This window comes from Polyodon spathula, chromosome 2, assembly GCF_017654505.1.
Source record: "Polyodon spathula isolate WHYD16114869_AA chromosome 2, ASM1765450v1, whole genome shotgun sequence".
NCBI classification, from domain to species: Eukaryota; Metazoa; Chordata; class Actinopteri; order Acipenseriformes; family Polyodontidae; genus Polyodon; species Polyodon spathula.
Window position 1 is genome coordinate 28,320,068 of NC_054535.1, and position 14,131 is coordinate 28,334,198.

General features: G+C 39.4%; 1 protein-coding gene across 1 annotated transcript; it reads right to left on the minus strand.

Annotated features, from left to right (window-relative positions):
* Positions 1 to 1,552: 1,552 nt before the first annotated feature.
* Positions 1,553 to 11,715, minus strand: igfbp7 (insulin-like growth factor binding protein 7). Its single transcript, XM_041219079.1, has 5 exons — positions 11,219 to 11,715; positions 7,104 to 7,213; positions 5,257 to 5,373; positions 2,094 to 2,220; positions 1,553 to 1,759 (listed from the first exon to the last, which is right to left on the minus strand). Exons 1-5 carry the CDS (start codon positions 11,631 to 11,633, stop codon positions 1,740 to 1,742), a joined length of 789 nt encoding a protein of 262 aa, XP_041075013.1. The 5' UTR covers positions 11,634 to 11,715; the 3' UTR covers positions 1,553 to 1,739.
* Positions 11,716 to 14,131: the final 2,416 nt, after the last annotated feature.

Below are 14,131 nucleotides of genomic sequence, written 5' to 3' on the forward strand. Positions count from 1 at the left end.
GATCCCAGAAATTTTCCATACGCACAAAAAGCTTATTTCTCTCAAATTTTGTGCACAAATTTGTTTACGTCCCTGTTAGTGAGTATTTCTCCTTTGCCAAGATAATCCATCCACCTGACAGATGTGGCATATCAAGAAGCTGATTAAACAGCATGATCATTACACAGGTGCACCTTGTGCTGGGGACAATAAAAGGCCACTCTAAAATGTGCAGTTTGGTCACACAACACAATGCCACAACTGTCTCAAGTTTTGAGGGAGCGTGCAATTGGCATGGTGACTGCAGGAATGTGCACCAGAGCTGTTACCAAAAAATTGAATGTTAATTTCTCTACCACAAGCTGCCTCCAACGTCGTTTTGGAGAATTTGGCAGTATGTCCAACCGGCCTCACAACCGCAGACCACGTGTAACCACGCCAGCCCAGGACCTCCACATCCGGCTTCTTCACCTGCCATTCGGGCAGCTGATTAAACTGCGTTTGCACGACCGAAGAATTTCTGTACAAACTGTCAGAAACCGTCTCGGAAGTTCATCTGCGTGCTCGTTATCCTCACCAAAGTCTTGACCTGACTGCAGTTCGGCGTTGTAACCGACTTCAGTGGGCAAATGCTCACCTTCGATGGCCACTGGCACGCTGGAGAAGTGTGCTCTTCACGGATGAATCCTGGTTTCAACTGTAGTGGGCAGACTGCAGACAGTGTGTATGGCGTCATGTGGGCGAGCAGTTTGCTGAGGTCAACGTTGTGAACAGAGTGCCCCATGGTGGCGGTGGGGTTATGGTATGGGCAGGCATAAGCTACGGACGACGAACACAATTGCATTTTATCGATGGCAATTTGAATGCACAGAGATACCGTGACGAGATCCTGAGGCCCACTGTCGTGCCTTTCATCCGCTGCCATCGCCTCATGTCGCAAGCATCTGTACACAATTCCTGGAAGCTGAAAATGGCCCAGTTCTTCCATGGCCTACATACTCACCAGACATGTCACCCATTGAGCATGGTTGGGATGCTCTGGATCGATGTGTACGACAGCATGTTCCAGTTCCCGCCAATATCCAGCAACTTCGCACAGCCATTGAAGAGGAGTGGGACAACATTCCACAGACCACAATCAACAGCCTGATCAACTATGTGAAGGAGATGTGTTGTACTGCATGAGGCAAATGGTGGTCACACCAGTTACTGACTGGTTTTTGGTTCAAAATTAACAATTCTAGACTTTGGTTCATTTTGTCTATTACCCAATGTAAGTAGGATTCAAAGAATAAAGTTTATCAATGTATATTTTTTATATAAACACTGTAAAGGTTAAATATTTAAACCTTATAACAAAAGCATGTCATATCTTTAGTATCATTATGACTACACTAGTGTGTTTTCTAAATTGGTTTCAGATTAAATCTGAAAGGATGATAATTATAACTGCCTTAGTAGTAACTTTAAACACAATCATAAATTTGCAGGTAAAACATGTTTAAAAAAAAAAAAGCAAAATGTTTGTCCCTTTTAACTTGCTAAATTTGAAGCATTCTCACTGATAGATGGGTTTGTTTTTTAAAGCATACATAATGTTTTAATAGAAAATACAAGCTTTAAGATTCTAGCTTCAAGTGCTATGAAGATATTCAGCAGCTACATCTTGACAAGATCGCTATGCTGGACAGATGTGAAGAGTAGCAGGCTTGCTATATTCCTGAGCCTGTCTGGTGCCACTTGTGAGAACCTACTTCACTTTAAAGTTCTTCCACAGGACCTGCATGAGAAACATAATTAAATGATGTGAAAACAGTACTACTTAATATGTGATCAACACCTATTGAAACCACTTGATTGAAATTCATTTAAATCACAATTATGTGGTGGTCAATACATTATGTAGGTCTGAATAGGGTATTGTATGTGCCTAAGTTGCATGTTAAAAGTTCAGTTTTCACTACTCCCAATGTTTTTTTTTTCTTTTTTCTTTTTTTTTTTTTATATCTTTAACATGAAAATGTCCAAAACTGGCAGAAATGTATACACATATAATGAGCCACTTCTATCTATATGTACATATAAAAGTGAGTTCTCTTTCTAAGTTTACTTGCCTTTGCTAGACGGAATCTCATCAAGTGAATCCACTACATTAATACGACCAGAAGCCATTGCCACCCCTTTGGAATTCAAAGCATAGCATTCATATACACCAGCCTCATTCTTGCTGAGTGGAGAGATCTGAGGGAAAAAAAAAACAAACCTCTTCCTTTTTAAAAAAGTAAGCTGAATTCTTATTTTTTGTAACCAAGAAAGATAATTTGATCTGTTTTGGAATTGAAAGTCCAGATCCGAAGTTGGCTTCTCTATTCCAGTGAGAGACAGTCTCCAAAGCTAGTAGTAGATGCATCTAGTATCACTCAAATAAAATCTGTGGGGAGCTACTGTTAGCCCTAAAGACAGGCTCACTTGCTATACTTACGAACGGAACTGCAATTTCAAAATGACTCAAAAGCACCTTTCGTGGAATTTAATATATATAGATATATATATAATATATTATATTATATATATATATTACACACATGCTCTTTCCAAAAAATAAACTGACGAGGGTGAATACCAGGTGAAAAGCTATGATCCCTTATTGAGTGTAACCTGTTGAAATCCACTTCAATCACTGTAGATGAAGGGTTAAAGTAGGATTTTTAAGCCTTGACACATTTAAGACATGGAATGTGTATGTGTGCCATTCAGAGGGTAAATGGGCAAGACAAAAGATTTAAGTGCTTTTGAACGGGGTATGGTAGTAGGTGCCAGGCGCGCTGGTTTGAGTGTGTCAAGAACTGCAATGCTGCTGGGTTTTTCACACTCAGCAGTTTCCAGTGTGTATCAAGGATGGTCCACCACCCAAAGGATATCCAGCCAACGGCAGGCCAGTGGTCAAAAACGGCTCATTGATGTAAGAGGCCAAAGGAGGCTTACACGAATTGTGCAGAGCAACAGACGGGCTACAGTTAGTCAACTGACAGCCAACTTGACACAACAGTGGGAAGTATTGGCATCAACATGGGCCGGCATCTCCGTGGAACACTTTTGACACCTTGTAGAGTCCATGCCCCAACGAATTGAGGCTGTTCTGAGGGCAAAAGTGGGTGCAACTCAATATTAAGAAGGTGTTCCTAATGTTTTTTTACACTCAGTGTGTATACATACATATATATATATATATATATATATATATATATATATAATGTCTCGCCATATATTTTCATTAGTACACAATACCGGCGCCCTTGCAGGTGCTTCGAAACAATAATTCAAAACAGAAGGCACAACGAAACAGGGAAAATAAAACAGTAACAAAACTACAAAGAAAAGGTGCTGCACTTGACAGCTATATCCCAGTCACCGCTACCCGTGCGACCCGGATCACCGTCCTACACTGCCGGCTAACTAGCCTGCTCTTTTACAATGCTTCGGGGTCTGCCCAAGGGTTCCCCACTCTCAATGTCTCGCTGTGAGACTCTTTCTTTTTCTCCCGGCTGATTCCCTGTCCTGGACCAGCGCTTCCGCACTCTCGGTGCGTTTTAACAGGGCAAACCTGAGGAAACAGTGGAGCATTACTTTATAGGGCCAACAATCTCCCAAGACTTGCCTCTCAGCCATTCTGAGAGGGGGAAAGTCCACACACCCACTTTCCCACCTCCCCGTGTCACTGCCATGACTCACAGGCGGTTGTTGGACGACTGCTGCCCTCTTCCTGCAGCCCTGTGAACACGCCAGCAGAGTCAGCACAGATCTTCCCCTGCTACACCCGTCCATACAGGCCAGCTTTATGTAGGGGCCAGCTTATTGTTGATGTGTGAACACTGACTCCCATCTCAGACACAGAACTTTGCAGATCTCTCAAGGTCATTGTTGGATTCAGAGTGACATCCCAAACCAGTTTCCTGCTTGCCTGGCTGCTCAGTTTGGGAGGGTGACCTGATCTGGGTAGTGTCTGGATGGTATGATGCATCTTCCACTTCTTAATGATGGACTTCACTGTGCTGAGTGGAATAATCAGTACCTTTGAAATGTTCTTGTATGCTTCTCCTGATTTAGGGCTGCAGTAGCAAAGGGGTTGAATACTTATGCAACTGAGATGAATCTGTTTTTCTCTGTAAATCTTATTTATATTCGATATGCATTTTTTAACTTTATCAATGTGGAGTAGTTTGTGTAGATTCTACATGTAAAGTCTAATTTGAAAGCATCGTGGAGTATGCTCAGGTGCCAACAAAATGTGAAAACTTTACAGGGGGGTGAATACATCTTCAAACTACCGTATATAACTCTTTACTGCCCTGGGTATGTTTCGGTACCTAGTTAATGTCTATTTTCTCAATAACAAATATTTTGGACATGGCAGGAAAGGCTTAAAATGCAGTCTTAACAAGCACTAAGTGGTAGTGTGTGTATATATTATGGAGCTCACTGACGATAAAAAATGTATGTCTAGATCCTGAGATTTTTCTCATGAACCTGACTGGTTTGAAATGTCAAGATTCTGAGATTTCTCTCGATACAACACATTTCTATGTTTTTCCACTGTCCCAAATGAACCACCCTAATATACACTAATCCTAAAAAAACTGTTAATATCATACCTTTTTCCCTAGATACCAAAAGGTTTACTGACGATTCTTAAATATTCCACTGTTTGAACTTTCTGCTGTACTGTACATGCTCAATGTGCAATTCTGTGCAGCTGCATCCCGAGAATGAAATTTGTTTAAAAGGGCTTGTTTACAGAGTTACATTCCATGCACTTGAACTCATTCCAGAGATAAAGGGGGCCCATTTTCCAGTCATTAACGGAGTTAAACATTTCCTGTCATGTTCTGGGGGATGCATATCAACTCAGCAACAAGGAGCTTTTCACATGATGCAAATTAAATTATTAAGAATTATGTTCAAAGTCATTTGAAAACATCTCTGTTCTTTATATCTTACATTCTAGGTTCAATGTGATGTGTTGGGCTATGTAAAAGCAGAACAAGCAGAGTCTATTTTAATGTTTTACAGCAGTCCTTTAAAGTGGATTTATATAATTAAAATAGACCTCTGCTTCTGTTATTTATCACTTAATGCCAGATACACAATCTGGGAAAAAAAAACAGCTTCACACGCAAAGTACATAACCTTGACTGGCACAGCACAGATGGTCTGAAATCTTTTCTTCAAATACTTTTCTACTGTAAGTACCATCTGTAGATGGAAAACAACACTCACCAATACCCAGCCAGTAACTTCATGTTTCTCAGGTCCACCGCGGATTTGTATCGCAAGGTTGTCACGATCACCAGGCAGCAACTCCATCTTCTCTACGCCTTTATTGGTTTCCACAACCTGTTTGATACAACAACAATCTGACTTGTTTAAGAGGTTCGATTTCTAATTTAAAATAATGAATCTTCTTCAGTTAAAGTTAATCAAAAATAGTTTATTCACAAATCAAAATGCAAGCAGGAACAAAGCAAATCAAAGGTGATACATCAGTGATCTCATGCACAGGCCTCAGTTGATGGTGTTCTGAGCTGGCATCAGTGTAGATGTTATTTACTTCTGAGCCGAGCTGAGCTTTCATGGCATCAGAGATGTTCGTTTCTGAGCCACCATCAGTGTAGATGTTAGTTTCTGAGCTGAGCTGACCAGACCTGACCAAAGAAATGACTTTGTACAGCACAGACATACAGCTTGCTTACGTAGTTTCCTTGACCAAATTTGGTCTTATTTCCCTAGAATGATACAAAGCACATAAAAAGGTAACATTTTCATTTCCTCTTCACTTTACCAATGTCAGCAGAAACCCAGATAACAAGAAGTTACATTTAAGAATAATAATATGTGTTTTGCTCAGTTCTCACAGGCAGCATAGTGCTATACCCACGCATCACAAGGTTGAACGATAGGGCTGGTGATTGCAAACTACTGATGTGCACCAGCTATGTACAGCTTAATTAAGAGTTCATTAACTCTGCCTTCATTCAGATATTACATTAAACAGACAGTTTCAATGATTTCTCACTTCTTTTGCCCGCATATGGGTATAGCATGATTAACTGGACACTCAGCATATCTGAGACAGTTCCAGGCAGTGATGGAATATATTAACAAATGATCAACAAGGTATATGAACTAACACACAGTAGTTTTTCATTGCAGTACAGTACCATGGTACAATGTCAATACTAGTGTCATTTGTTCCAGCTCTAATCCTGTGTTGTCTGCTAATGGCAATGCTACTGTTTCTTCAGGGTAATAACCTATTATTATCCACAATGAAGTTTAAAAAATGTTGTTCAAAGGGTAAATGTTTTTTTTTTGTTTGTTTTTTTAAATCAGTGAGTTTTGGTGATTTTCCTTAAATTTAGGCAAATGCTTCAATTCTGAAGGATCTTAAAACTTACAGTAGTGAAACTAACTTAGAAAAATGTAGGTTCTGCAATATTCATGGTCAGTTGTCAGGTCCCCACTGTTCTAGCTATCTTTATGTTATGTACTAGCTTGAAAGAACACATACCAGCACCGACTAAGAATGTCAAGTCTTTGCAACTGTCTGTGTATGTTAATATGCTGCTGGGTTTGGACGCAGCTGCAGTACCTGACAGACAGCACTCCAGGCAGAGTATGCCTTCAAACTAGGGTGCGCAAATGATTGTAGCAGAATCATTCAAAGGTTGTTTTTTAGTAGGTAGATCGTTCAGCATTATGTTCTTGGAAATATTTGTGTGTCGCTGGTTTTCATAGTTTTCTTTTTCAAAACAGTTCCCAGGTGCTACATTACCTCTGATTTTCACTCAGGGTTATATCGCTTGCAATAAGCATTATATGGAAATAATAGCACGGTCAGACCGGGTAACAGTGTGACTGTTAAAGAAAGCCAAACTCAAACAGTTTTCATAGTTCTTGATTTGGTTAGATAAAGGCAGAAAACACAGTTTAGCCATCAAAGAATAATAGGGTACAATAGCATGTTTGATGTTATTTGAACATTAACATTGCTTACACAAAGATCTGAGGTAAAAGTCAAGACTAACTTTCTAAACAGTTTGACCTTGTGTGATTGATTTACTAACCTTCTTCCAGGTAAGAACTGGAGTGGGGATTCCAATAACTTCACAACTCAGATAAACTTGAGCTCCTGTCACATTCCAGATTTCCTTTGGAGGGGTTACAACAGAGGGCGCTGTCAAACATAAATTATGGTTAAAATGTATTTTTATACACTAGACGCTAGTTGTTAGCTAACACACGAGTAAACAAAAAGTACCTCTCATTTCCAGATCTGATCAATGATTTGCTCTATTCATTTCAAAGGAGAGCGTTGAGAAATTAATGGATGATTCATTAGCAAGCTAGCAACTGCTTAGAAAACATGCTCCTATTTTAAGTTCAATCTGTAGCATTTGTTGAAGAACCTATTTCCTGTCAAAAGCTGTTTTCTTACTATCACTGATTAACTAAAAGTCACATACCTGCATATCAATGGTCCCCTTATTAAAATCTGTCTGTGTAGTCTTGTTCCACAGTTCAGTGCTGCTGGTCCATTGTGAGTTTGTTTAATTCACTCTGGTATGTGTTTAGACTGTCATGGCACGCCATACATGTTTACACTCCACTTACTATTACCTGCCTCCTGCAGGGAGGGGAGGCATCCCTAATGAAGCATAGTATATTGCAGGTTATTTATGTATGTGTTTATTTAATGTATATGGTGCTTTGGTGCTCTGGAAGCAGTTTTGAATGTCGTGGTGGTTTTCTGATGTGCAGAATAATGTTCACAGGGATACAGGACTCCAGAGGTGAAAGCTGCAAAAGGCTCAAATAAACAACAATGCAGGTGTGTAACATACCCTCTATGTTGAAGCTAAAGGTCTGCTGGTTTTCTATGCTGTAAGTTGAGAGTGCATTTCACACACTCATTTCTGTGTCGGGCCTGTCATACCAAGAGTGCGAGAGAACGTACACTCTCAACTTGACTAGAGCTAGCCACCAAACACCTAGAGCAAATTATAAGTCATTTAATATAAATAAAAATAAACAAAAAACTGACATTAACAAGGTAATTTAATAAGAACTTGATACATTTGAGGCTGGTGATTGTGACTGTTGTCAATATGAGCAAAAAAGGCCTTAATTGTGAGGCTGCCTTTCCATTCTAAAGGTTTCCCATAGTAACGTGATGAAGCATACATAAGCTCTGTAAAGCCCAGAGAGGTATGGCAAACCATGATAGGCTATGGTACATGCATAGCCTAATAATAGGAAAAGCCTGGGAAAACTTTAAAATGAACTAATAAACTTTGCTGAGGTTGCTTTAAAATGAGATTTTTACTTTATTGTAATGTTTTAATTATTCCCAACGTTGTTATCTCATTCTGCCTTCAGTACCATATTAAACCACCCAAACGGTTTGTACCAGGCTGTGCTCTGATGAGCTTTTTGCTTACAGGTCTACTTTCTGATTAACCAAATCCAGAGGCTAATCCATGTTTGGCATGTTGCTAGAATGAGTCATGTGTCCACAAAGCCAATTTTGTTATAGTTCACAGAACTAAATATGCAAGCATTGGCTTACAACAGCAATCTGATGTCTTTGTAAGTGCTCCAGAACTATTTAAATAAACAAGCATGTTCTTCAGTTTTTGAAATGCCTGAAGGCTGAATCTGTCAGACAGCATGTCTGTTCAGAAGATAGGAATGTTTTTTGGAATTATTAAATGAAGCAATTAATCAGTTTCTAGCTTGCCAATGAACCATCCACTAATTTATAAAAAACTCTCCTTTAAAATGGCGAGTTTAAACAGTACCAAGAGCAAGAATGAAGCCCATCTATCTCCAGACAAGGTATGACAAGATATGACACCCACACCCATTATATATATATATATATATATATATATATATATATATATATATATATATATATATATATATATATATATAAAACATATGAAAACACTTTTTGGTTTGACTTATAGTATGTTTGGTCAGACTTGATTCTGTCAAAGTTATCCAAAACATGGGGTAATTTGGACAAGTACAGCAATTGGACACCACGATGACGATAGGGGCGCTACCAAAGACTACTGATTACGCTTACAGTGTTTTCAAACCCACAGACACTTGAATGGGATCCCATACTGTGGAGCTCAATGAGCCAGCCATTGGACATCCCTGTATAAAGTATAGACATGAGAGACAAATTAAACCGTTTACATATAATGTGAGTACAAATTGTGTGGGGTGCAAGATATTGCTTACCAAGATATCACAACAGCGGGGGACAATACTGAAATCTCCATTCCATATAAATATTTATGATTATGTATATTTCAGTGAACAAATAAAGAACAAGAAATGGGGCATTTTACCCAACTCAAAAACCTCTCACTAAATATTTTTGAATTCCTGAAGATTGTCCCAGTCTAAATTTGTATTTATTTGATAATGGGTCAATTATCTATTCATGGATAACAAGATACTTAGCTTAGTGAGCAACAGGTCTAAGTAGAGCAAAATGGGGATTATAAATGCCTTGCCCCAGGTCTGTTTCCATTCTGACTGAAACATATGTGATACCACTGCATCTGTGGAGACAAACTAATTCAAACGTTTTGATGACTGCCTGTGACAAAGTGCCCGCCCCAGTGTATATTATCTGTTATATGTTGCATGTGGTGTGTTAAATGTTGGTGTATAGTCATTGGTACACGGGATATAAACGGGTCTGTGTAACACGTGTGTTTAAAATGTATATTTGTATTTAGGCACGAGGATTGCACAGCACTTCACGTGCAAGTAAAAAGTAATAATATGTGAGCACGGGGAATTGCACTTTTATTAATTCACGTGCAGTCGTACCGAGACTCCAACTGAATGATTGATCTGACGCCGCCCACTTCGGCAGTCTTTGTGACAGTGCCCCAGATAGTACTTGTTGTAATACATTGAAATGATTCTGCGGTCGCAGTAGTGGCACTTTTTTGAAAAACTGTATGAAGTGTAGTGTAATGGTGGTGAGCCCACGCAACCCTAGAGACTAACTCTGCAAGTAGGAACCTTTTCTGATGTGTGAAGGAATTAAGTACTGATAAGATAATGTATTATTCTAACAGGAATCTGCTTTACCCTGTACGCTCAACTTAAAAATGCTTCAGTTGTGCTCCGGACGATGTTATTCACCCACTAACCGTCCTATTTAGCTCGTCAGCCGGCCTTCTCAAAGACCCTCGGACCAAGGGGAGATTTTCACTACAACATAATCCTTAAGAAATAATCCAATTTTTTTTTTTTTTTTTTAAACAGATATGAAGTAGAATCAGTAAAATTCTTAAAGCCAAAACTAAAGTCACTTACATTCCAGATTAAGTAGTGTTTAGTTTGGCTATTTAGACACTGGAAAACATTCTGCACATATTGTCCAAACAAAACCCCACTAACACCGTGTTCTACCTTATTTGTATATATCCTCCCAAATAAATGTTTTGTAGTTTCCCATGCTAATACTTTGTATTTCCTATATATATATATTTAAACCATGTTTTGCAATACTTATTTTTGCTTTTCTGTATTACACTTTGCTCTACCTTCACCACGTACAAAACTAAGCCTGGGATTAAATTTGAATTATAACTGTGCTGTCCTTGGTGAGTTTTAAAACTCATATATGTGTGCAATACTGCAAATATCAATACATTATTAACAAAAAACACTTTCTGTTGGACAGACTTAAAAACGTTGCTCTGGAAACAAGAACATTGAATTGCCTCCCCCACCCTTGAAGTGTTTTTTGTGTGTGTGTGTCGTATTTACTGTTACTTTTTCATAATTTATTAAATAAATTTATGACTCCATAATTTATTGATTTTTTTTTTTTTTGGCAAATGTTTCTTTCCTCATAACATGCTTAAGAATATATATTTTACTGTTATACTTGTTTCATACAATGTATTCAGTTGAAACATAACGTATGTTTGGACACGTTGTGTTGAAATGATGTTCATATTAAAAAAAAGATTGTATTTCATTCTGCTGTAAATTGTTCAAGGTTGGTACTACTAAATGCATCTGTCGTTATCTCAGTTCTGAATAAGGAGTGTATGCATATAAATGTGGAATTTGTTTAAAGTAGCGTGATTAAATGTAGTTAGAGTAGCTAATAAAAAATACAAAATAAACTACATTTTACCTCGTTCACAAAGGCCTTTATGTAGCTGTGTTATTTCAGCCTGCTTCGTATTCTGAGCTTGTATACTTGCAGCTCTCAGCTCACAGTCGTTCGTGTAGGTGACCCCATCGCTGCCGCATACTTCGTAAGCACTCTTGCAAGCACAAACACCGGCTTTTCGCTTGTTTGATCTACCGACCTTCACACACTCCATCCCAGCAGCACAGCGACCCTCGCCTCCTCGCCCCCCACAGGGCTCTCCCTGCCCGGCTGCACAAACCGAACAGCAGTCGCAAGAATCCAGGACAGTGCCCGCTGGACAGCCCTCAGCCGGGAGAGAGGCGCAGAGAGAAGGTTGGCACGGAGCACAACCCCGAGCGCCCTGGCCAGGTGTCACATAGGAGAGCGCAAGGAGCAAAGCGAAAAGTGCCAACATATTATTATTTTTTAGATATCGCACCTTTGCTTCCTGTTGTTCGTGCTGCAGCAGTGTAATAAAGTTACTCTTCTTACAGTTTCTTTTAGTGTTTGACCCCGCCCACAGAAACGTAGTGCTGTCCAAATTTTGCTTCTGACTCAGTACAATACAGCATGATTATATATATATATATATATATATATATAGATAGATAGATAGATAGATAGATAGATAGATAGATAGATAGATAGATAGATAGATAGCTATCCACACATCATGCCAACGAACATTTACTGCAGTTTTGGGCAACGTGGTTAAACATATAAAACGAATATACAAATTTATTTGTGGCATATAAACAAACCCCAACATTCACTGGGACAGATGAATTAAAGCTAAATTATAGGTGTGGGTCATTTGTTGCCCAATTGCCCAATTTAGCCCACTCATACCCTAAATATTGTACAGCAGTACCCATGTTGCTGAACTGGTGGTGGCCGGGCGTTTATTGTCTAGTCACAACACTAAATATATCATTATATATTTAGATTAGCAAGGCCCTAGCTCGAAAATTCTGCACATTATTTATGCAATGGGATACCATGGACACTGCAATATCATCTGGGTATGTTCAGCAAAGCATTGTAAATAGAATAGCTGGTAATTCCGATCAGCAACTAAACTGTAACAGATCCAAAATCAAGCTCTGAGAAAATACAGGAGACGTAATAAAGCAGATTTATAGTATTAGTTTTGGTTTTATAAAGGGTGTTGTGGTTTACAGCATGTTGGTCTTAGCAGAGAGATAACTTAACAGAGGCGTGATATGTTTGGGAATGCAGTTGCTGCAATATTTTTGGTGATGTTACATTGCGGTCTACAGGCGCATATTTGGACAACAAATAGGACGTTTTTGACAAGGTTTTACTGTACAAAAAGTGAAACAAGAAACAATCAAATTGCTTGTCCTGTCTGCTCATAAACCAAGTCTGACTTATCACTTGCTGGAAACACTTCAGATAAAACCGGGAGTCATTCAAGGGAGTGCAGTGTGAGACCCAGTGCTAACACATTTATCATGCCGAGCGATGAGCAAGGAAATGAAAACCCTAGCTGTAGCAGGAAAAAACGAGGGCACGTTCCTATTAAGGCAACCTCTATGCCGAATTGCCACCTAAATTGAAACCGTAATTTATGACTTGAGTTTTTCTGAAGGTGGACCTGGAACTGATACAGTACCTTAGAATGGAGGTGTATTCTCAACAGGTCATCCAGGAAATGGGGCTGTTTATTAATCCTTTAAGGAGGGGTACAGCCGCTGTTGGTTGCTCCAGGGGAGTGGGTGCTGGAGGTTATACAGTCAGCACTAGGAACGCGTTACCAAATACATGTCAATTGCGTTTTACCACGCCTGTATTAAAAATTGTTATATACACACAGTACCAGTCAAAAGTTTGAGTACACTTGCTGGAAACTAGGTTTTTTTCTTAATTGACTATGTTTTACGTTGTATACGTTTCTGTAAACACTTGAAAATGAAAACACATGTTACAATATACAAAACAAAACATAAGGAGTATTAAAGCAATGTTCAAGAAAATTGAAAATTGTCTCTAAATCTTGGATTCCTCAAAATAGTCACCCTTCGCCTTAATAACAGCCTCACAAACACGAGGCATTCGTTTAACAAGTTTCAGCAGGAAATCACCAGACATGTCTTCCCAGCTCTTCTGCAGAAATTCCCAGAGATGTAGGGCAATTGTGGGTAGCTTTGCTTTGACTCTTCTGTCCAGTTCATCCTATACAGGTTCTATGGGATTGAGGTCTGGAGACTTGGCAGGCCAGGTCATTAGATTGAGTTGTCCTTCACTTTCCTTCTTCGCCAGATAGTTCTTGCACAACTTTGAGGTGTGTTTCGGGTCATTATCTTGCCGAAGAATGAAGGACTGCCCAACTAGCCGTAATCCTGATGGAATGGCATACCTCTGAAGTATGCTATGATAGCCATGCTGGTTGAGCTTGCCATGGACTTGGTAAAGATCACCAACTCTGTCACCAGCAAAGCAACCCCAGACCATAACACTGCCTCCTCCATGCTTGACAGTGGGAACCACACATGCAGAACTCATGCGCTCACCCTCTCTGCGTCTTACAAGTACTCGGCAGTTGGACCCAAATGTTTCAAATTTTGACTCATCGGTCCATAAGACCGACTTCAACTCCTCAAACGTCCAGTTTCTGTGTTTTTTGGCCCAGGCAAGTCTCTTCCTCTTATTCAAACAATGGTTTTGCAACAGTTCTTCCAGTTAGGCCAGCTTCACGCAATCTCCTCTGAACAGTTGATGTTGAAACATCTGTACTTCTAGTAGCATTTAGCTGAGCTTGTATTTCAGGGGCAGTTAATTGCCGGTTTCGCAGAATTGTGACTCTAATGAATTTGTTCTCTGATTCTGAGGTCACCCTTGGCCTGCCTGACCTTGTTCGGTCCTCATGAGTGCCAGTTTCTTCAAATCGTT